This window comes from Gorilla gorilla, chromosome X, assembly GCF_029281585.2.
Source record: "Gorilla gorilla gorilla isolate KB3781 chromosome X, NHGRI_mGorGor1-v2.1_pri, whole genome shotgun sequence".
Classification (NCBI taxonomy): Eukaryota; Metazoa; Chordata; class Mammalia; order Primates; family Hominidae; genus Gorilla; species Gorilla gorilla.
In genome coordinates this window covers 57,411,025-57,435,229 of record NC_073247.2, presented here as the reverse complement: position 1 = coordinate 57,435,229, position 24,205 = coordinate 57,411,025, and the positions used below count along the sequence as shown (strand labels likewise).

The following is a 24,205-nucleotide window of genomic DNA, read 5'->3' as shown; positions in this document are numbered from 1 at the left end:
CACCAAAGAAGGTCGGCAGGCAAATATAACTCCAACCAGCTTGCAGTTCACATGTAGGAGGTCTGAGAGGTGAAAGGTCAGCCCTTCCATCCCTCTAGCCAGAAGAGCCATCTTATTACATTTGGGATAGAAGGAGAAATAACATGGAAAGAGAAGGCAACCTTTGTGTCTTTGCTGGAGGTAACTGGCCGTTCCCAATCCCATCCACGTCTCCCCTAATTGCAGAAAACCATATACTGCATGTTCTCACTTATAAGTGGAGCTAAACATTGAGTAGGCATGGACACAAAGAAGGGAACAACAGACATTGGGGCCTACTTGAGGGTTAGGATTGAAAAACTACCTGTTGGGTATTATGCTGATTACCTGGGTGAGAAAATTATCTGTACACCAAACCTCTGCAACACACAATTTACCCATGTAACAAACCTGGACATGTACCCTTGAACAGAAAATAAAAGTTGGAAAGACAGAAAAAAACAAAAAAAGAAATCATGTCCTTTGCAGCAACATGGGTGCAGCTGGAGGCCATTATTCTAAGCAAATTAATTCAGAAACAGAAAACCAAATACCACATGTTCTCACTTACAAACGGGAGCTAAACAGTGGGTATACACAGACATAAAGACAGGAAAAATAGACAGTGGGGATTACTAGAGGGAGGAGGGAGAGTACAAGGGTTAAAAAACTACCTATTGGGTACTTACTATGCTCACTGTATGGGTGATACAACCAAATGTATTTCAAACCTCAGCATTATGCAATATACCCATGTAACAAATGTGCACATGTAACCCCAAAATTGAAAATAAAAGTTGAAATTAAAAAAAAAAAAGAACATGGGCCTGGTTGTTTCACAATTATAGCCGATTTCCACCCAGGATGGTATCACCTAGCTTTAGAACTCACTGAATTCATCAGCTCTGACAGCAAAGGATGAAGATAAACTATCACTACGAATATTGAAAAGAATAAGCTGAATGGTCCAGAGGCAATATCCAAAAAAGGGATTTCCAGAAATGGTCTGTACAATGGCAGAGCCCTAAGAGTGGGTGGGCGATCTCCTGAGTGACCTTTCAGTTGACAGGACACTCTCACTGGGAGGGTGAGTCCAGCTAATTTGGTGTTAGCCCACTCTACCACTTCTCATGGGGACTTACCTGAATACAAGCCCCCGTCTTCAACTTGCACAAGTTGCAGACTAAGGCCCACCGACTGGGTGGGATGTGGGAGATCTTCGTGATCGGTTCCATCCTCTCAGGACAAGCAATGCTGACCTACAAATAAAATACTACCATAAGGCATCCCAGAAGTACCTTTCACAAACCATAAACGATGTTACATAAAGCTAAGAACATCAAAACAATGAGGTAAGTCACATCTCTTAAGGTTAACATGGAATCAAGAATAAACAAAACTTATTTCCACTGCTCAGTCCTTCACTCATTTCCAGTGATGTAAATAATTCACATATGGGATGAGAGAGCAGGAGTATAGACTAGGCATGATTACCTTTTACTTTTCTTTCTTTCTTCTTTTTTTTTTTTTAGAGACAAGGTCTCCCTCTGTCACTCAGGCTAGAGTTCAGTGGTGCAATCATGGCTTACTACAGCCTTGAACTGCTGGGTTCAAGTGATCCTCCCACCACAGCCTCTACCACACCTGGCTAATAAAAAAAATTATTTTTGGCTTTTATCTAAATGACAGGCAATAACAAATGCTGGTGAGGAGTGGAGAAAAGGGAACCCTCATACACTGTGGAGAAAAGGAAATGCTTATACACTGTTGGTGGGAATGTAAATTAGTACAACCACTATGGAGAATAGTTTGGAGGATTCTAAAAAAAACACAAAAAATAGAGCTACCATATTATCCAGCAATCCCACTGTTGGGTATATACCCAAAAGAAAGGAAATCGGTATATCAAAGAGGTATCTGCACTCCCATATTTTTTGCAGCAATGTTCACGATAGTCAAGATTTGGAAATAAGCTAAGTGTCCATCAACAGACGAATGGATAAAGAAAATGTGGTACATATACACAATGGAGTACTATTCAACCATATAAAAGAACGAAATCCTGTCATTTCCAACAACGTGGACAGAACTGGAGGTCATTACGTCAAGTGAAATAAACCAGGCACAGAAAGGCACACATTGCATGTTCTCATTTATTTTTGGGATCTAAAAATAAAAACAACTGAACTCAAGGAGATAGACTGTAGAAGGATGGTTACCAGAGGGTGGGAAGGGTAGTGGGGGGAACAGGGCGGGAGGAGGGTGACGATAATTAATGGGTACAAAAAGGATAGTCAGAAAGAATGAATAAGACCTACTATTTGATGGCACAACAGGGTGACTATAGTCAAAATAACTTAACTGTACATATAAAAATAACTACAAGAACATAACTGGATTGTTTGTAACACAAAAAGGATAGATGCTTGAAGGGGATGAATACCCCATGTTTCATGATGTCATTATTAGGCATTACATGCCTGTATCAAAATCTCATGCATCCCATAAATATATACACCTAATATGTACCCACAAAATTAAAAATTATTATTTTTGTAGAGACCAGGTCTTGCTATGTTACCTCAGGCTGGTCTTGAACTCCTGGCCTCAAGTGATCCTCCTGCCTTGGCCTCCCAAAGTACTGGGATTACAGGCATGAGCCACTGAGCCCAGCCAAGGTTACCGTAATGGACACTTTTACTTAGGAACCAAAGAAAGCTACTGAAAGTAACTAAATCGAGTATCTATTATGTTAAGAGATGGTGCTACATGCCTTGTTGTTTCATTTAATCAACTAAGGATAAAAAACAGAGGGAGTGACAAGTCTTTCCATTTGATTTACAAAGGAACCATGATATTGTTGGAAAACAGCACATCCGTGTAATGAAGAGACTGCAGAATGTAAGTAGAAAGGATGAGGATGACATTTTAAAACAAAAGTCTTTAAAACCACGTAATTATCATGAGCTTACCCTACTCCCTCAGCCAAAGTAGCTTCAAAGTGAAATTAGTCTTTGGGAGAGTGCTGAAAAGAAAGGGATGCTTTTTTTTTTTCCTTTTTTTTATTATACTTTAAGTTTTAGGGTACATGTGCACATTGTGCAGGTTAGTTACATATGTATACATGTGCCATGCTGGTGCGCTGCACCCACCAACTCGTCATCTAGCATTAGGTATATCTCCCAATGCTATCCCTCCCCCCTCCCCCCACCCACAACAGTCCCCAGAGTGTGATGTTCCCCTTCCTGTGTCCATGTGATCTCATTGTTCAATTCCCACCTATGAGTGAGAATATGCGGTGTTTGGTTTTTTGTTCTTGTGATAGTTTACTGAGAATGATGATTTCCAATTTCATCCATGTCCCTACAAAGGACATGAACTCATCATTTTTATGGCTGCATAGTATTCCATGGTGTATATGTGCCACATTTTCTTAATCCAGTCTATCATTGTTGGACATTTGGGTTGGTTCCAAGTCTTTGCTATTGTGAATAATGCCGCAATAAACATACGTGTGCATGTGTCTTTAGAGCAGCAAGATTTATAGTCCTTTGGGTATATACCCAGTAATGGGATGGCTGGGTCAAATGGTATTTCTACTTCTAGATCCCTGAGGAATCGCCACACTGACTTCCACAATGGTTGAACTAGTTTACAGTCCCACCAACAGTGTAAAAGTGTTCCTATTTCTCCACATCCTCTCCAGCACCTGTTGTTTCCTGACTTTTTAATGACTGCCATTCTAACTGGTGTGAGATGGTATCTCATTGTGGTTTTGATTTGCATTTCTCTGATGGCCAGTGATGATGAGCATTTTTTATGTGTTTTTTGGCTGCATAAATGTCTTCTTTTGAGAAGTGTCTGTTCATGAGTGAACAGGCAACCTACAAAATGGGAGAAAATTTTCGCAACCTACTCATCTGCTAATATCCAGAATCTACAATGAACTCAACCAAATTTACAAGAAAAAAACAAACAACCCCATCAAAAAAGGGATGCTTTTTCTGTTTTCCTTTTTGAATCAGGGTCTCACTCTGTCACCCAGGCTAGAGTGCAGTGGCAGGATCAGGGCTCACTGCAGCCTCGACCTCCCAGGCTCAAGTGATCCTGCCGCCTCAGCCCCCTGAATATCTGGGACTACAGGCATGCACCACCACACCTGGCTAATTTTTTGTATTTGTAATAGAGATGGGGTTTTGCCATGTTGCCCAGGCTGGTCTCAAACTCCTGGACTCAAGTGATCTGCCTGCCTCGACCTCCCAAAGTGCTGGGATTATAGGCGTGAGTCACCACACCCAGCAGAAAGGGATGTTTTTTAAAAAGATGGAAATATTCTTTTCCATGTGAAAATAAGGGGTCAAGCAACTGCTGGTGAAAAGTATTTTCATTCCCCCCACCCCGCCAAATATATACATGAGTTTCTAAGAGAGATACAGCTTTAAAAGGTGAAGAACTGTCAAATAAGGATGCCAAACTAGTAGGTTCTGCTCACATCAGGAAACTAACAGATCTTGAGTAGTCCAGAAGGCACTGGAAACCAAGAACTAGAAACCATAAGAGAATGTCAATAACTGAGAAAGTCTATTTTGTTTTTAAAGAGCTCTTCCTGAGTCATGTTCTGGACTTTTATAAGCTGAGAGAGCCTACTCTATTAGCTGAGGGATTTGCTGTTGGAAAACAGTCATTCTCAAGCCAGAAACCTGAGTTTATTTTATGTCTAGATGTTCTTAGTGAGAAAAAGAAACTACTATTCAAATATTTTTTAAAATACTGATGTCTATAGCCATAGGAATACAAAAGTATATATATGGGACTTTTAGTGTAACTCTGTGAGCTTCTTTATTAGACAATAACTCCCCTGGAACCAATATTAACAAGATTAAAAACAGGAAAATCTTAAAGGAGAATGAGTTACCGATATAATGTCAGCTCCCCATTAACTAGATTCTGCAGTCTCTCTTGTCATGCAGTTAAACTGCCTAACAAATTTGCTGGTTTGGATAGTGGCTGGGGAGAGAGGGCATGAGTGGGATATCCACACAGCTAAAGAAAAAAAAAAGGCAGCCATAAGAAGAAATGTCTTCAAGCCCCATTTTACTTAAGTTAGTGTACATGTAGCCACTCAGGAAATACCAGCAACTGAAGGACCAGGCTAGATAATGATAAAAAATTGAATTTTGAGTAAAGAAGGTCTTTGGCAGATGTTGAGTGTAAGCCCTAAAAAGAGCTTCAAAAAGTAAAGGGCATCGGCCGGGCGCAGTGGCTCACGCCTGTAATCCCAGCACTTTGGGAGGCCTAGACGGGTGGATCACGTGAGGTCAGGAGATCGAGTCCATGCTGGCTAACACGGTGAAACCCCGTCTCTACTAAAAATACCAAAAAAAAAAAAAAAAAATTAGCCAGGCATGGTGGCGGGCACCTGTAGTCCCAGCTACTCGGGAGGCTGAGGCAGAAGAATGGCGTGAACCTGAGAGGTGAAGTTTGCAGTGAGCCGAGATAGCGCCACTGCACTCCAGCCTGGGTGACAGAGCGAGACTCTGTCTCAAAAATAAAATAAAATAAAATAAAATAAATAAAAATAAAAAAGTAAAGGGCATCATCACAGTAGACAAAGAGTTATTGCTCACTTTATTTGTAATAGCCTAAACCTGTAAACAACCCAAATGCCCATCAAAGGAAAATGAATAAATCAGAGTATATCCATACAATGGAATATTAGCAATAGAAAGGAATAAACTATTGATACACACCACAACATGGAGTGTTAGCCAGACCGAAAAAAATACATACTGTATGAAGTTTAAAACCAGACAAAATTAATCTATCATGATCAAGACAAAAATGGTGGTTATTCTTGGGGGATAGAGACTGGAAAGTGGGTATAGAGGATCTTTCTGGGGTGCTTTATGTCTATTTTTAGGGTATTTCATGTCTTGGTCTAAGTTGTGGTTACAGATACAAACATGTGTAAAATATCACAAAACTCTACACTTAAAATTTGGCATCTAAATACAAGTTTTACCTTAAAAAATTCTGCTGCTCACACCCTGGTCTTTTGTGTCTCTCCTCTCATACAAATTTATCAATTTATACATGATATACCCAAATATCATGTATATATTTGGGTATTATCCCAAATATCGTGTATATATTCGGGTATTATCCCAAATACCGCTGGGAATACCACCTATATATTAATCACCATGGGCTTACATGCAAGTGTGCATCCAATAAGGATCTGAGGTAGCTCAAGTGGAAGTACTATTACTTCAGAAACATGGGCAAGCATGAAACATTTCCATACTAAGCCTGAGTCAGTCTGAATGTTGTGGGGAACAGGGACACCCTGGAGCAAATGGTCTCACGGGCCTGGATGAATTCTTACCTCTGGGATCCACAGGGCACAGCTGACATGAGCCCATTTAGTCCCTGTCTTGGTGGTCTTCAGGGCTCCACCTTTCTTTGGACATAACACACATTGCGGATAAATGCCCAGGACACAGGAGCGACACAGCCAGCTGCCTTCTGGGACCTTGAGGATGCCATAGCAGGCCTGGAGGTATGAGGAGGAGAGGGGAGAATGGTCAGCACCTTCTCACCAGGGTTGGTATCTGTTCTGATACACAGTCACAGAATATCCTCTGCTTTTGGGAGAAAGGCAAATAAAGCCAAACAAGCTTATATCCAGTATCGAGTGATTTAAAAATACTCAAAAAAGCAACTTCCAGCATCTCTCCTAAGATCAGCATGTCTGTCCATGAGAACTGACTTTAAGGATGATAGAACAAGACGAGGAGATACAGCCAACCGTTAACCCAACTGTTATCTGAGTATTGTGATTACAGCATTTTTTGGTCTGTTTTCTAAAGCTTCTTCAATGACTATGTATTATAATTAGTCAAACACTTATTGAACATTTCCTAAAAGTCATACACTGTTGTGATCAAGAAAAAAGTTTTAGAAAATAAAGAGAATGAAACTTCTGAGGAGCAAATGAACTGACGTTTATAAAAAGCCTATTAACGCCTGGTGCATAAAAAGTACTCAGTAAATTGTAGCAATTGCTTGCTTGGGTTGAAGAAACAGGGACTTGTGAATGAATCTTGAATAGAATATTACACTAATCACAATAATTCATAATGAGTTCTGGAAGGTGCTTCAAATCCTTTATGGAATGAAGTTGGACAAATAAATAATTACTGTGAGAAACTGGAGATTAGTTTGGGAAACATTCTAGACTCCCTTTTTGCTAACCCCAATTTTGCCCATCATTTCCTCCTTACTGCTCTACTCTATTAGAGACTAACTGATTCAATATGGCAGCTTCAAAATTTCTGTCTGCCTCAGGAGATTCACCCTCAACTCAGATTCAAGTTATAACAGTTACCATAATATCGGTCCCCCCACAACCTGGTCCTTTTCCAAGCTCCTTCTTTCCGTGTCACCACCATACTTCCTATCTTCCAGATCCAAATTCCTAGACTTGTATTACTCACTTTCTTTCATCTGCTGACCTGGTACTTGCTATTCTCCCTAGACTCTGACGTTCCTCTCCGTCCTCACCACTTGCTCTATCCAAGTTCTCATTATGCCATGCCTGGATTGATTAATTTCTACATTTTCTTTTTCCCCCTGCACACCTTCAACCCTTCCTCTACTTGACTGCCAGATTCTCCTCACTAAAAGAATTCATACCATTGTACAGTGGCAAGCCCTTTAGATATTCCTTCTACTCTTACCTGCCCCCCACTATCCAAACTAGGGGTTGGCTATTTTCCAAGGTCTGTTTTATAAAGCCAACAAGCTAAGAATGGTTTTCACATTTTTAAAGGGTTGTAAAGAGAAGAAGAAGAACACGTAACAGAGACTGTATGTGGCTATAAAGACTGAAATATTTACAGCGGATCCTTAAAGAAAAAGTTTGCCGGTTCCTTATCTAAAGCCTGTTGTTCCTTGTACTTCACTATCTGATCTCATGCCCCACTATACCCAAACACAGGGCTTCTGACTTGGACAGGCAGGCCTCCTGGTTTTCCCTATAACTGGTCATTCTCATTTTCACATCCATGTGTCTAAGCAGCTTCCCTGCTCTACATGGTCAACTGTTGTTTGCATAGTTGGACCTTTCTCACCCTTCCAGACCCGGTTCAAACTCCAGGCCCCTCCAAAAATCCTGCTCAGGTCACTGTAGCCCCTTGCGTTTGTCCCACTGCCTGACTCCCATCCTCCACTCCATGCAATTTCCCTCACCAAGTACATAGTCAGCATCATGTGTTCTTTAATTTTATTATTATTTTTTTTGAGACAGGGTCTTGCTCTGTCACCCAGGCTGGAATGCTGTGGCATGATCTTGGCTCACTGCAGCCTCAACCTCCTGGGCTCAAGCAATCGTCCTACCTTAGCCTCCCGAGTAGCTAGGAGCACAGGCATGTGCCACTCTGCCCAGCTAATTTTTGTAGAGACGAGGTTTTGCCATACTGCCCAGGCTACTCTCAAAATCCTGGGCTCAAGTGATCCACACTTTGGTCTCCCAAAGTGCTGGAATTACAGGTGTGAGTCACAGCACCTGGCCAGCATCATGTATTCTTTTTCTCTACATTTGCTGTTGTGTTTCCTCTCCTCAGTGAGATTTTTAGTATTTTTTTTCTTTTAATTAACCCTGGCCTACAGAACTCAATGAGATTTTAAAGTCACTAGAGGTAGAGCTGTTATCATCAATTTACCTGGAATGCCCCCTATGCTGAGCTTGAGTAGGTGGTTGGATAAAACAAATGTATTTAGCTCAAGAACTGAAGCTGGACTCTAGGTAGGCTCCTCTCACAAGAGCAAGGCATCATTTTATAAGGTTTCTAACCTTTAAAGCTCTTTGTCTGAGGCCCAGAATGTTTGCTAGGAAATGAAAGCAAGCTTCCTCCCTAAAATAGAGTCTCTTTCAGACTGGCAGAAGAGAGGTCAGGTCAGTGGTCGGCTCTTGGAATATCCTTTAGCTCCTGGCCAGTCTATTGGGCAGAACATCATTTACTGAGCCCTTTTGTGGACTTACTCACAGTCATAAGATCATAGATACATGTAAAAGGATTTAGAATGGCCCTAACTTTCACATTTTTTTTTTTTGAGATGGAGTCTCACTCTGTCGCCCAGGCTGGAGTGCAGTGGCGCAATCTTGGCTCACTGCAATGTCCACCTCCTGGGTTCAAGCAATTCTCCTGCCTCAGCCTCCCGAGCAGCTGGGACTACAGGTGCATGCCACCACACCCAGCTCATTTTTGTATTTTTAATAGAGACGGGGTTTCACCATATTGGCCAGGCTGGTATCGAACTCCTGACCTCGTGATCCACCCGCCTCGGCCTCCCAAAGTGCTGGGATTACAGGCATGAGCCACCATGCCCGGCTCAACTTTCACATTTTTTAAAGAAAAAATGTTAAATTCATTGTTAAAATCTAAAGGCTACTTATGTACACATCTCTTCTAAAGTACTGACCATAAGTGTATTTTTTGTCACTGAGGAACAAACACTGAAATGTAATATGGTGTCAGTAAAGAAGAAAAATCATGTTTAATAAATTCAGATGTCAACATGTCCCCATTCTGTTAGGGAGTAAACCAAATCTTCCAAGGCATTTTAAGTCACTTTTCAGCCAACAGAGGGAGCTCTAAGCTAAGTATCTCTTTAGAATCCAAGTAAATATACTCACTTTGGAAGAATCTCTTACGTGAAACTTTATAGGGTACCAATGTCCCAGCTTTAATACATACCAGTTTACATACTGCAAGGTCTGGTCAGTTATTGTCATCTCATCTCTTTCTATGTGAGAAAGGGGTATCATTTATAGTCATTACCGGAATCGTTTTTAAGACTAATAAATAGCATTGGAGATAATTATGCTACATTTGAGTTTGTTAAAGAACCTGAGAATACTTACTATTTTGTCCCAACTGTAAAGGACAAACATAAGAAATATATACAGATGACCTTTATGCTATTCCTTTTAAGCCTACTACAGATCCACAATCATTTATCTGAAACCTCTAGGGTAAGAAAAATTAGGAAATTCAGAATTGCTCAGATCTTAGGAAAGTATATATATATATATATAGTATATGACCTAAGCCCCCAGTGGGACCAGGGGCAATACCATATAACCAAACACATTAATAGTTCTCTAACAAAATATATGAGTATTTAAACAAAATGGATAAGGACTACAAATGGTCTCATACTGGGTGGGTTGTGGTATTGTCCTCAAATCAGTTCTGGTGTGAAACTTCAGCAAAAACATGCATTTTTCAGAACTTTATAATTTTGGAATTGCAGAGAAGGGACTCTGGGCTTGAATTGTGAGATATAATACTTAAGTTCATAGTTAAATGGTAAAGATTTTCTGCTCTCACTTAAAGTCTGATATAAATGCCAATAATTGGTAAAGTGAAGACAAATTTTCAAAATTCACTTTGTTAAAGGTAAATGAAGAAAAAGACCCAATTGGTCACAGAATAATTCTGAGTACTTTTTACATACAGGGTGGTTAGGTTAAGAGGCCCAGGGAATTAAAATAATCTTAAGCCCTGGTTTCTATCTGCTATGTTATCTATTCTAATTACTTTAGTCATTTTGTAGCCGGAATGATCTTTCTAAAATACATATCATATCCTCCAGGGTTGACAGGACAGAACTGAAGTTCCTTAGTTTGTCAGACGGTCCTTTACACACGTCTCTTGTATCCCTCTCTACCCTCACTTTCCATGCCTTCCCTACTCTACTCTGCCACTTTACAGTTTCTGAAGCCTTCAGTTGCCTCTGACACATTTTGCCTGCTTTCACTACCCTGTCTGAACATTTCTCCTCTCTGCCTGAACACACATTGCTGGTTTACTTGACATCTCCTTTTGGACATTAAGATTTAGCTTGGGTGCTACCTCCTGGAAGTTGTCCCTGACCCTCGTTTCTCACAGATGCATTTCCACAGCAGCTTGGACTTATATCTATACAAACACTTGCCATATGATGCTAAATTGGCAGTTTCCTTATATTTCTTTCACCAGACTATGATCTCCCTGGGGGCACAGACCATGTCTGCCTCTTCATCACTGACTGTGTCCTCAGCATGCATCACAATCCTGGCCCATGGAGTACTGTACCTATTTGCTAGACAAATTAACAAAATGAATGAAATATACAACAGGTTCAGAAGAACGAAAAATCACTTAGGGTAAGGGAGTTCAAGAAAGGATTTGAACTAGACCTTGAAAAATATGTAGATTTTTGATAGCTGGGACATAGGAGGAGGCATTTACAAATTGGAGTGTGGCTGAAACATGGGAGATAGGACAGTGTCAGGAATATTCATCACTGCACCTTGAGTAACCTTATTTTGTTGGAGCACAGTGCTTGTGGGGGAAAAAATGGAAAGAGCTGAAAGGAGGGTTGATATCATAATCATCATTATTAATTAAAAAGGCAGTATAGTAGAAAGAATGACAAATAACCAGCTTGGGTAAAGTCACTTCACCTCTCCCGGTATTTGTGTAAAATTGAGGAGTTAGACAGTCTTTTGCAGTCCTAAAATTCTGTGATCTTTAAAAGTGGGGTGGACATTCTTATGAGTGGTATGTTTAGGGGATGGGGGAGGGTTACGAGTGCCAGGAATAAGGAGTCTGGACTTCTATTTGTAGGAAGTGTAAACTCACCAAGGTTACTGACCATGGGTGTAACCTCATGAGGCCATGGAGATTTGAAGGAAGAGGAGAGACCTCAGACAGGCAGCAATGAGATCCCCCTGGGGCAGGGGCCTAGGGGCAAGCTGAACAAGGCAATCCCAATGGTCTGGGCATAAAGTGACACAATAAAGACCTGGGTTTAGCCCCATGGGGTAAAGTTAGTCAGCAAGTCATCCTGGGGGTCATAAGAAGCATTGTTTCTAGAGGAAATACTGAAGAACAACCAGGCCAAATCTTTATTTTCACCCTTAAATGCAAGCTGCTACCCAGATATGGGTGCTGGAGATCATCACTGAGCTTCAGAAAGGCTGACCGTAGGGAGATGACGGTCTCCACTCTCACTAACCTGATGCACACAGACGTTACACTTATCACAGAACACCATATCATTCCCTTCTTCACTGTCTGGAGACCGGCACACATCACAGATCACATCTTCATCATACTCTATGCCTAGCCCTTCCTCTGTCTCAATAGCATGGTTCATATTTTCATGGCAATGGCGTTCCAGGACTTCTACTGTCTTTTCCATAAGATTCTCATCAACTGGCCCACAACCTGCACAGAAATACAAACAATCAATCAACCCATCAGTCAGCTGTCATTCCCAAAACACCTACTGTGAGCCCAGTGCAGGAGTGGGTAGGATTCTAAAGGATAAAAACATCTCTTTCCTGCTCTAAAACAACCAGATTTCAAAAAATCTGTTGCTAGTGCTACTCTAACATTTACCTATAATCATATATTAGTGTTTGACACATGAAAGGAGATGTATATTTCACCATGTTCCTTAGAAGATATATTACTGACCCTTTTGATTTCTTGTCCAAATCCTTGCCAGTCTCCTCTTAAATCTCTATATTTTCTCTTATTCTCACTGTAGGAGGACTTTCACCAAGCTTTATAATTCTGGACACGATAATTTGTAGCATAGTAATTAAAATCACATAACTATTTGGATATAATTCATTCTTAGCAAGTTAGCTTCAGTGAGCATATCTAATGATTATACAAGGAAATTTTCATATGAAAATGTATGAAGCCCATAAAAGAAAATTCTAGGTCCCATGTGTAGGTGATTACACATATAAAATATTTTGTTTTTCAAATATGACTTTTAAAAAATCTAATAATATTTTTCAATGGCAAACTATAACAACATATAAACCTGTTAATAGTCACAAAGGTCTAACTTCAATTCTGGAATTACCTTCTTTGCTTCCTGATTCCTTTTCCCAGCTATAACTTTATTTTATCTTAGCCTTCCACACTTATTAATCAAATTTTGTGACAGCACTTATATATTTATTCTAACAACTTGTAAACTCAGGAATAATCCTCAAGATGATCCAAAACAAATGTACCCAAGTATTCCACTTCATTTGTAATATAAGATGTCCTAAGAAACTTTAGAATTCCACATAAACTACCATTTTAAGGTGTGGCTACTTATGAAACCAAAAACTGCCCAGGCCTTATGTTTCATTTTTCCAGCCAAGACAAGTTATACATTTTTTTTTTTGGAGTAAAGGAATATAGTGTCTGGTTACAAGAAAACTTGGATTAAAATTCCAACCTTACCTCATATTAGCTATGTAAACTTTGACACGTTATTTGTCCTCTTTAGGGCTTAGTGTTCTTATCTATGAAATAAGTATAATAATAAGAAACCCACTGATTTGTTGTGAAGCTGAGATGAAGTAATATTGGTACATTGCTTAGTATGGTGCTTAATATGTAGTCAGCACTCAACTTAAAAAGTTCTTAATTCATAATACGCTTAATATTGTTTTTAAAAAGTTTACTTTAAGCTCTTAGACACCTCACTGCAATATCATTCACCCTAAAGAAAAGCTTGAGATACTGCAATCCTCTTTTAAAATTCTTACAAGCCTAAATGCAATGTGGTATACTGGATGGGATCCTGGAACAGAAAAAGGTTGTAAGTGGAAAAAAAAAACCCTTGAAATCCCAATAAAGTCTGAAGTTAACAGTAATGTACCAGTATTGGTTTTGTAGTTTTGACATATGTACCATGGTAAAGTAAGATGTTAACATTAGGGGAACTGAAACTGTGAGGTGTATAGGAGAACTCCCTGTACTAACTGCAACTTTTCTGTAAATCAAACTATTCCAAAATAAAAAGTTTATTTAAAAAACTCACCCAAGGAGAATTAATTACAAAATACCAAAGGAACCTCATAATAAGGTAGTTTCATGCCAAAGGCAGCCTTGCAATGATTCTGATAGCTATGGATATTATATGCATTATGAACACAAGCGCACATTGAGCCATGAATCCATTTGATTATGTCCTCATATTCTGATTTTACTTCTCTGTCAGTCTTTCATTCCCTTCTCTTTGTGGTTGCCACCCTAAATTTACCACTCCCCTCTCCTCTTAGGGGGCAGAGCAAGAAAAGACATAAAACAAAAAGCTTTAAAAATCAAGGAATAAGGATTGGTTACTGGCAGAGTAACTATCATTCCCATGCCAAACTGCTTTAATATAATTTTAGTTTTTTATTCATGTGCATTCAGATACTAGCCTCAAAAGAAAGAAAGGAAAAAGGGAGGGCGGGAAGAAAAGAAAAACCACTGATCCTTATACTAACAATGAACAAATGTGATTCAAACAAAAATGAAATAAAATGTGATTCAAACAAAAATGAGATCAAATGTATCCTTCACCATATCTTATACGGAGACTTAAAAACTACCCACAGATCTACAGGAAAACTTGGACGTGAACACTGCTTAGACTGAAAACAGATGAACAAGAACTGTGTGTAAGTATAAAATGAGTTATCTTTCAGCCTAGCATTTCTCAGTATTGTTGGTATGGTATTGTATGGCATACATTTACTTTAAAATTATTAATTATGTTTACTTCCATATGTAAACATAAATTTATTTGCTTGTTTTTGTTTCATTTTATCTTTTGAATATTGTATATGACAACTCTAGAACTCCGTAGAAGTAGCTAAGAACTGCTTTGTGAATGTTTTGCTCTAGGCCTGCAACTTTTCTTCCAGGTAGCAAGTCCTGCATTAAGGGGTACTGTCACAGCAATCTGTCAGTTGCAGTGGTGCTGCTCAATGCTGAAGTTGGAGATTCTCTCCAAGCCCCTGCCAGAGGGGCCTCTACCTCTGGCCCTGCTCACTGATCACACTGCTTTTCAGGCCAGGAACCTGCCTCAGAATTCTCAACCGGAAGTCCAATCAGCTATGGCCAATCAGCTATGGCCATTCTCAAACTTCCTGAATTGGGAAACAACTTCATGAGACCTATATGCTATCCTTGATCTGTGCCATTAACTATGAATGAGGAAAGAAAAGGTCATATTTAAATGTTATTGCTTTATTTCTATGTATGCATTTGAAGAAATATCTCACTGAAATAAGATAAAATCAACGAGAAAAATAAATGAAAAGGCCAGAAAAGAAAGGAGGCAACAAAAATAAAAACAAGCTAAAGGGTTCTGATAACTTAAAAAAAAAACATGAATTAAGTCACAACTTACTTGTGAGAAAAGAACTTACCCATTTCTGCAAGGTCTTCATTGAGTTCCTGAAGCCAGAAGATGTCCATGTCATCTAGGTCATAGCGGCAAACAGATGCTGCCAACTCCATGATGTTGATGTAGCCAGGCTCTGTGGTGTCTGGGCTGGAGCAGTGAATATACTTCCGGGGTCGGATAAACAGAACGTCCTTTACCTTCTCAGCTATAATCCTAGAAAAGCAACAGAAAGACAATGATAACAATCAACAAATGACAGATTTCAGGCACTGAATGGATGGCCAAATGCCCTCTGGGAGGTATGGCAGATTCCTTTCTAGAAAGCAAATGGTTTTACAAATTTAGTTTTGTCATGTGCTGTTAACTCACTGACTGCTTACAATATTCTTTATTCACCCTCATGGATCCTGGTTCCCAACATTCTAATTTTTAAAAAAATTTTTAGAGACAAGCTCTTGCTCAACCACCCAGGCTGGAATGCAGTGGCAAGGTCATAGCTTACCAGAGCCTTGAACTCCTGGGCTCCAGTGATCCTCCTGCCTCAGCTTCTCAAGTAGCTGAGACTACAGGCACATGCCACCATGCCTGGCTAACGTTTAAAAAATTTTTTTTGGGTAAGAGATGGGGTCTCACTATGTTGTCCAGGCTGGTCTTGAATTCCTGGCCTTAAGCAATCCTTCTAACTTGGCCTCCTAAAGTGTTGGGATTACTGGCGTGAGCCACCACGACAGGCCCATTCATTCTAATAAAATGTCGTCACATTAGTGTGTTCTTGGTACAATGGCCACCAAGTTTATTTAGAAGAGGAAACCAACCTGGGAGAGGGCGATATCTGCACAAAGGCACAGCCAGATCCCATACCAAAGATATATTTCAGCCAAATTAATAATTTTCTGTCACGGAGACAATACTGGATGGTGGTAAAGAAAACAAGCTTTAGTCTCACAGAGGCTTGTTTTTTTTCTGTCACTCACTTACATGGTGATCTCAGGCTATTACTTTATTTGTTTGTTTGTTTATTCATTTATTTTGAGATGGAGTCTTGCTCTGTTGCCCAGGGTAGAGTACAGTGGCATGGTCTCGGCTCACTGCAACCTCCGCTGCCCGGGTTCAAGTGATTCTCCTGCCTCAGCCTCCCAGTAGCTGGGATTACAGGCAAGTGCCACCACGCCCAGCTAATTTTTTGTATTTTTAGTAGAGAAGGGGTTTCACCATGTTGGCCAGGCTGGTCTCGAACTCCTGACCTCGTGATCCGCCCACCTTGGCCTCCCAAAGCGCTGGGATTACAGGCGTGAGCCACTGTGCCTGGCCACTTACTTTATATAAGGTTCAGTTTTCTTAGCTAAAATGTAAGGATAACAATCATTAAATATGATAAAAATAATATCTAGCAAAGACATGGAATTAACCTAAATGCCCATCAATGATAGACTGGATAAAGAAAATGTGGTACATATTCACCATGGAATACTAGGCAGCCATAAAAAAAAGTGAGATCATGTCCTTTGCAGGGACATGGATGGAGTTGGAACCCATTATCCTCAGCAAACTAACGCAGGAACAGAAAACCAAAACCTGCATGTTCTCACTTATAAGTGGGAGCTGAATGATGAAAACACATGAACACATGGTAGGGGGAACAACACACACTGCTGCCTGTCAGTGAGGGGAGGGAGAGCATCAGGAAGAATAGCTAATGCATGCTAGGCTTAACAGCTTGGTGATGGGATGATTTGTGCAGCAAACGACCATGGCACACGTTTATTTATGTAACAAACCTATATATCCTGCACATGTACCCCTGAACTTTAAAGTTGAAGGGAAAAAATGCCAAATTTGTAGGACTATTATAACAATTATATAGAAAAAAACAGAAAGTGTTTGGCTTAGTGTACAGTAAAAATAGATGCTCAATAACGTCTTTGTTATTGTTTTTATATTCCTTATTATTTTCACTATTTATGCAAATGAGTTAAAGCCAAGAGGCCACGGAGCTATGCACACTCAATCCATTTCCCAACCATAAACAATAGCAACCATAAATCTAAGCCCAAGCAGACTGATATTTCCCCTCACCCTTCCTGACATCCAAGGGCTCAAGGCAAGGAAACCAGAGAAAAAAATAAATTTTTTTCATGCCAACAAGTTATTATTGGTGGTTTAAATACTGTATGAGGCCTCAGAAAATTTAACCAAGAGAAAAATCTGGATTATTATTCTGTGGCAATTTTAAAGAACAAGGTGGGCCATCTAAAAAAAGAAATAAACACACGTATGTCATCATAAAATAATGAAAATCATTTCTCCGGAAGGCTTCTAGAGCCAGTTTCTTTACTCTAGAGTCATCACATATATGGAAGGATTTACAAACACAAACATATTCCAATGAATAAACATAAAATATATACAGGCATAGTCCACCCTATAAATGTAGAGAATACTGCCTCCTAATAAGCATTCTTCCAAAAAATGAACCTGAATAAAGCTAATAACAACTACACACATTTGCACATTTTAATTTTTCTACTATATGGAGTTTTTAAAGCCAAAGGGAACAAATATTTGAGGAAAAATGCAGAAACCTCAAATACTAATTGAAACTAAAATTTTGGGAATTGCTGTTAGAGGCCTGCTTCCAACTGAAACATACCCAACTAAAAAGGGTAGGACAGACATATGAATTCTTTAGAGACTATGAAATTAAATATGTCATGTTTCTTTAGTGCATGGCCTAGAAGGGAGAATCTCCAATTTTTTTGTCAAGAGTTATCTTTTTCTAAAAGGAAGACCGTTTTGCTAACTATTCATCTCAATTGCCTCAAATTCTACATGGAACAAGGTAGGCTATAAATGTTTTTCTATACCAATATGCTCATTAAGCTTCTGGAAGAAAACAGAGGAGAATATATTTATGACCTTGGGGCAGGCAAAGATATTTTAAATAAGACACAAAAGCCATTAACCATAAAGGAAGAGACTGAAAAATGAAACTAGAACTTCTGGTTATCAAAAGAGACAATTAAGAGAATAAAAAGGCAATCCATGGGACAGGAGAAGATATTTGCAATTGCACATAGACAACAAAGGACTTACATCTACAATATATAATAAACTCTTACAAATTAATTAGAAAAAGACAACCCAATTAAAAGCTGGGCAAAAAAACTTAAAGAGATACTTCACAAGTAAGGCTATCCAGATGGCAAATAAACTTTTAAAAGGTTCTCAACCTCATTAATTATCATGGAAATGCAAACTGAAATTACAATCACTATTATCTACCAGAATAATTAAACTTAAAAAGACTGTCCAAAAATTGAAAATACTAAATGTTGGTAAGGAAATGGAGCAAATAGATTATCTCTTATGCTGCTGGTGGGAGTGTGAATTTGAACAACCACTTTGGCAGCAGATATTATAGCTGAACGTACACATACCCATGACCTAGCAAACCCACACTAGGTATATACTTAGCAAAAGTGTACACAGATGCATACCAAATGATAAATAAAAAGGCTCGTATCAGCATTTTTATGGTAGGTAAAAACTGGAAACAACCCAAATATGTATCAAGAGCAGAATAAAAAATGTGGCATATTCACACAATGCATGACACAGAAGTGAAAATTAATGAATTACTACATGCAACAGGATGGATGGATGGCAAAATCCTACTGATGAGCAAAACAATCCAGTCTCAAATGACTATACTGTAGGAGTCTACTCATAGGAAGCTCAAAAACTGGCAAAACTGTTACCTTGGGTGAGGGAGGTCAGTTACTGGCAGGGAGAAGAAGGAGGGGTTCTTGGGTGTTGGTAATATTTTCTTTTTTTTTTTTTAGGTAGTTCTCAGTGGCATGACCAAAGCTCCTGCAGCCTCAACCTCCTGGGCTCAAGTGATCCTGCCACCTCAGCCTCCTAAGTAGCTGAAACTACAGGTACACACCACCACGATGGCTAGTTTTAAAATCTTTTGTAGAGTTGGGGTCCCACTGTGTTGCCCAGGCTAGTCTTGAACTCGTGGGCTCAAGTGATACTCCCATCTTGGCCTTGCAAAGTGCTGGTATTACAGGCATGAGCCACCGTGCTCAGCCATGTTTTATTTCCCCATCTGGGTGGCAGATAAATGAGTGCATTTAATTTGTGAAAATTCATTGAGCTGTACAGCTTTGTGTACTTTTCTGTGTGGATATTATACTTCGATGCAAAATTTACAATAATGATAATGACAGCAATGTCATCTCACTCATCTTTCCTCGTGTATCTTGAACTAAAGGTCTGCATCTAAGGACCGAGACCATGACAATAAATTATGTACTAAAACAGTAACACCAACTACAAGAAAATACGTGGGTAAAAGATGAAGTTAATATAAACTCACAAGGAGAAATTATTGTACTTATAATGAAAGAGGGGGAAGGGCTGTGAGAATTAGTGAAAAAAATATGTTTGGGATTTTTTAAATGCAGCTTCAATATCTTCGAGTATATATAACATGGCTAAAGCTGGAGGAAATCCCAGGATTATCCTCCCTGGATGGGTGATTTTCTTTCTTGGCTATGTACTATGGATAGACACACTTTTTTTTTTTTTGAGACCAAGTCTCACTCTGTTGCCCAGGCTAGAGTGCAGTGGCATGATCACAGCTTACTGTAACCTCTGCCTACCAGGTTGAAATGATTCTCCTGCCTCAGCCTCCCAAGTAGCTGGGATTACAGGTGCATGCCACCATGCCAGGCTAATTTTTGTATTTTTAGCAGAGATGGGGTTTCACCATGTTGGCCAGGCTGGTCTCAAACTCCTGACCTCAGGTGATCCACCTGCCTCAGCCTCCCAAAGTGGTGGGATTACAGGCGTGAGCCACCGCGCCCAGCCTGATACACTCTTTAAATGGTCACTAGACCATTGACCAAATCAGCAAAAGCTCGCAAGCCTAGAAGCATGAGCAATTTTGTTAGGATGAGGTAACCTCAACTTTCAATTTGGATGCTTGCATGTAAATGAATGTTGTAATAACTTTCCAGATGACTAGCCTTTGGTGAAAAGACCCACAATCACATCTGCTCTCCAGGGGAGACCAGTGGCTGGAACACTACTACCTCTGGCCCTTGTGGATACTGCTGTGCCAACTAAGGAGGCAATAAAAAGGTAACTGCAGTCACTCTAACCTGATCTATGGCCTCCTCCAGTGTCTTATGTACAGAGACCCCTCAGTGTCTCTTCAGTTGATCTAAATATTTGGCAGGTACACACTATGCTACATTTCCTAATAAGTGGATTAGAATCATTTGTGAACACTGCAGAAACTGCATAAAACCAAAACCTCGTAGGTTTTCTAAAGGTTTGAAATAAATGCCTTAAAAATGAACCAGATAGAGTTGGGTGTGGTGGTATGTTCCTATAGTCCCAGCTACTCAGGAGGCTGAGGCAGGAAGATCACTTGACCCCAGGAATTTGAGGCTGTAGAGAGCTATGATTACACCACTGCTCTCCAGCCTGGGTGACAGAGTGCGACCCTATCTCTAAACACACAAATAAAATTAACTAGATAGTAGTTACTGTAATAACAACTCTAGGAATAATTTCCCAAGATGACCCTTGTTCATCCTACCACTCTGGGATAATCACTTCTCTCCAAGTCTCCATGACTCAAAACAAAGGACAATGATAACCCCTGCGACAGATGGTATTTTCCAAATCCCACATTCTTCTGCAATGTGACTTTGTCATCTTCATCAAGTAGTGAAGTCTATCTCCCTTCCCCTTAAATAGGGGAGGGCTTGTGATGGTTTTTGATCAATAGAAGTGATGCCATGAGAACTGCAAGGCTGGGTCATAAAATGGAATGTAGCTCCCTCCTGGTTTGCAGGAACGCATGCACTTGGAGCCCTGTGCCTGACTCCTGTAAGAAATCTGACTATGCTGAGGTTGTTAGGCTATGAGGAAGCCAAACTAATGGAAAGGCCATGTGTAGTCTATGTTATCCAAGCCCAGGGATGGGCTGTTACACAGATACGCAGTGAATAAGCCTTCAGTTGATTCCAGTGCCCAGCTGTTGGGTCACTCTCAAACTTTGTCTTCCTTGATGAGGCCCTAGACACATCATGGAGCAGAGAGAAGCCATCTCCACTGTGCCCTATCTGATTTCCTGACCCACAGAATCAATGGGTATAACATAGCTGCTCTAAGCTGCTAAGTTTGGGGGCAAATTATCATCAGCAATAGTAACTGGAACAACTGCAAAAGGACTGTTTTAAATTTTAAATAAGATAAACGTGTACGAAAGTGCTCTGGGCCGGGCACGGCGGCTCACACCTGTAATCCCAGCACTTTGGGAGGCCGAGGCGGGTGGATCACGAGGTCAGGAGATCGAGACCATCCTGGCTAACACAGTGAAACCCCGTCTCTACTAAAAAATACAAAAAATTAGCTGGGCTTGGTGGCGGGTGCCTGTAGTCCCAGCTACTCGGGAGGCTGAGGCAGGAGAATGGCACGAACCCGGGAGGCGGAGCTTGCAGTGAGCCGAGATCGCGCCACTGCACTCCAGCCTGGGTGACAGAGTGAGACTCCGTCTCAAAAAAAAAAAAAAAAAAAAAAGAAAGTGCTCTGTACATTGTGCTCCTTACTGAATTCTCATAATTGAAAGTAAAAGTGATAGAATGCTGCTGCCTAAAATGGGATGAAAAAGGAGGTGTGGGAAGAAGGAGATGGGGTGAGGAGAGTAAGGGGAGATGGGAGGGGCCTAGATGACCAAATACAGCAGTGGAGTGGGAGGCAGGCATGTGTTTCCATTTATCATTAGGGGTTGTTCTTTTACTATATGAAATATGGATATATTTTGAAAGTAGAGTTAACGGGATATCCTGTTATATTGAATATGGGATATAAGACAATGAAGAATCAAAGATGACTAAGAATTTTGGCTTAAACTGAAAAGACAGAGTTACAGCTAGAAGGATAGATTTTTCTATCAGCTAAACCTAGAAAACTACAAATAGAACTGGTTTGGGAAGATCAGTAGTTCAGTTTGGGACATTTTTAGTCTGAGATGTCTACTGGACATCCAAGTGGAACTGTTGAATTGGCAGTTGTATATTTGAGTCTAGAGTTTAGTAAAGAAAGCACTGATCTCCATAGCCCAGTAATACCAGAGTTTACACTGCAAGGGGAAATAGGGACCTATCTATATCCAATCATTTCCTCTTTCAGTTTTATTAACGATGCAGAAGTATATATTAAGTGAAAAAAGCAAGTTATAGAATAATCCCATTTATATATACATATATGCATGTGTATAAGCATACACTACACAGTTAATTTTTTTGTATTCTGATTGTATTTGTATAATAGTTCATCCGTAATTTTAAAAACATACACACATGCACACACACACAGTAAAACTTCATTAATCATTGTGTATTATACAACTTATAATGTATGTTTGCTTTCAACAAAAAATGAAGCATTGTTTTCCTTCTATTGGAATCTTACTGCAATAGAAACTGATTAAAATATATAAATGAATACCCAAAAAGAAATATCTGAAGCTCACTGTTAATGACTCAAAATCCTTCAGTCTACCTAGAGACATGTAAATAGGGTTAACACCATCTTTATTTGTTGAACTCACTTTCGAAAAATTTCTTTTGGTCATCAGTACTTACCTAAGCAGCTATAACTTACAGTGCAAGATGGCTCTGTAATCTCTGTACCCCTCCCTTCAATCACCACATATATACACTATACTGAACTAACAGGGAAACTGCAGAAAGGACAGTGAAACAGATGGGAAAACCTCATCTGAAAGCCAGAACAAAGATTCTGAAAGGATGTGCTCTATCTATTCTTATTTCTCCCTCATCCATTTTCAGTTACTATAGCACGAGTAGAGTAATTCTAGCACCCAAGGATCAAATCAATTAATTTATATATATATCCAAAATTACTGCTCTAAGTCCATTAGGAAATAAGATGCTAAAGCATTTTGATAACCTTATAAATTAGTTAATAAATAAAAAGCAAGAGTGTACTTCAGTCTTATTAGTAAAGTTTCTCTAGCTGACTAATCTGTCTATAGGCAACAAGACAAGTAACTCAAGACAGGCATGGTAGCTTGTGCCTGTAGTTCCAGCTCATCACGAGGCTGAGGCGGGAGGATAGCTTGAGCCCAGGAGTTTGAATCTAGCCTGAGCAACATAGCAAGATCTGTCTCTTAAAAAAAAAAAAAAAGACAAACATTAAAAATATTATGACTGTGGTAGATCAAAGATGGCCACAAATCCTTTGATATGCCTTTTATTGAGAAATGGGGCCTATTTTCCTTTCCTTCAATTTGGAAGCCCTCTGCAACTGCTCTATTAAAATATAGTGCAAGTAATACTGTGTCAGTTTCTGAGCCTAGGCTTTGAAATGAGCACCTTCCACTTCTTACCTCTTAAAACATTCACTCTTGGAGTCCTGAACTGTCTGTAAGAAGTCAGACTATCCTGCTGAGACACTAGGTGGAAAGATCCTAAGACTATATGGAAATCTGTGCAGTGTAGACCATAGCATCAACTACAGGGTTACAGTGGTGAATAAAACCAATAACGTTCCTGTGCTCTCATAGCTTTGACTTTGTAATGCCACTATCAAAGAGCAGCAGAGAAGTGCGAGGTGTTCACCAAACCCTATTTCCATTTCCACCTGCACACATAGCAAGACTGCGTTCTCCAGCCCCCTTTGCTGTTAGGTGGGCCATAGGAGTGAGTTCTGGTTAATGATATGTAGGTAGGTAAGTCACTTCAAAGCCTACCCCCGCTGCCCCCACCAGAAAAAAATCCCAACTGTATAACCCTCCACTCTTTTCATGCTGACTGGATTCAGAAGTTAGAGAGTAGAAAAGAGAATGGATAGTAAATAAAAGCACCATTCATAAAAAGAGCTTGTGTCCCTAAATAACTGTGTG

At 39.8% G+C, this 24,205-nt stretch overlaps 1 protein-coding gene across 3 annotated transcripts in view; it reads right to left on the bottom strand.

Annotated features, from left to right (window-relative positions):
- Positions 1 to 24,205, bottom strand: part of JADE3 (jade family PHD finger 3) — a 150,096-nt gene that overhangs the window by 21,018 nt on the left and 104,873 nt on the right. For all 3 annotated transcript variants that reach the window (XM_055375642.2, XM_031006012.1, XM_055375641.1), the window contains exons 5-8: positions 15,281 to 15,471; positions 12,085 to 12,296; positions 6,404 to 6,571; positions 1,161 to 1,277 (exon numbers count right to left, since the gene is read on the bottom strand). In XM_055375642.2, coding sequence (XP_055231617.1) covers positions 1,161 to 1,277; positions 6,404 to 6,571; positions 12,085 to 12,296; positions 15,281 to 15,471 — 688 coding nt within the window. The remainder of the gene's footprint in view (positions 1 to 1,160; positions 1,278 to 6,403; positions 6,572 to 12,084; positions 12,297 to 15,280; positions 15,472 to 24,205) is intronic.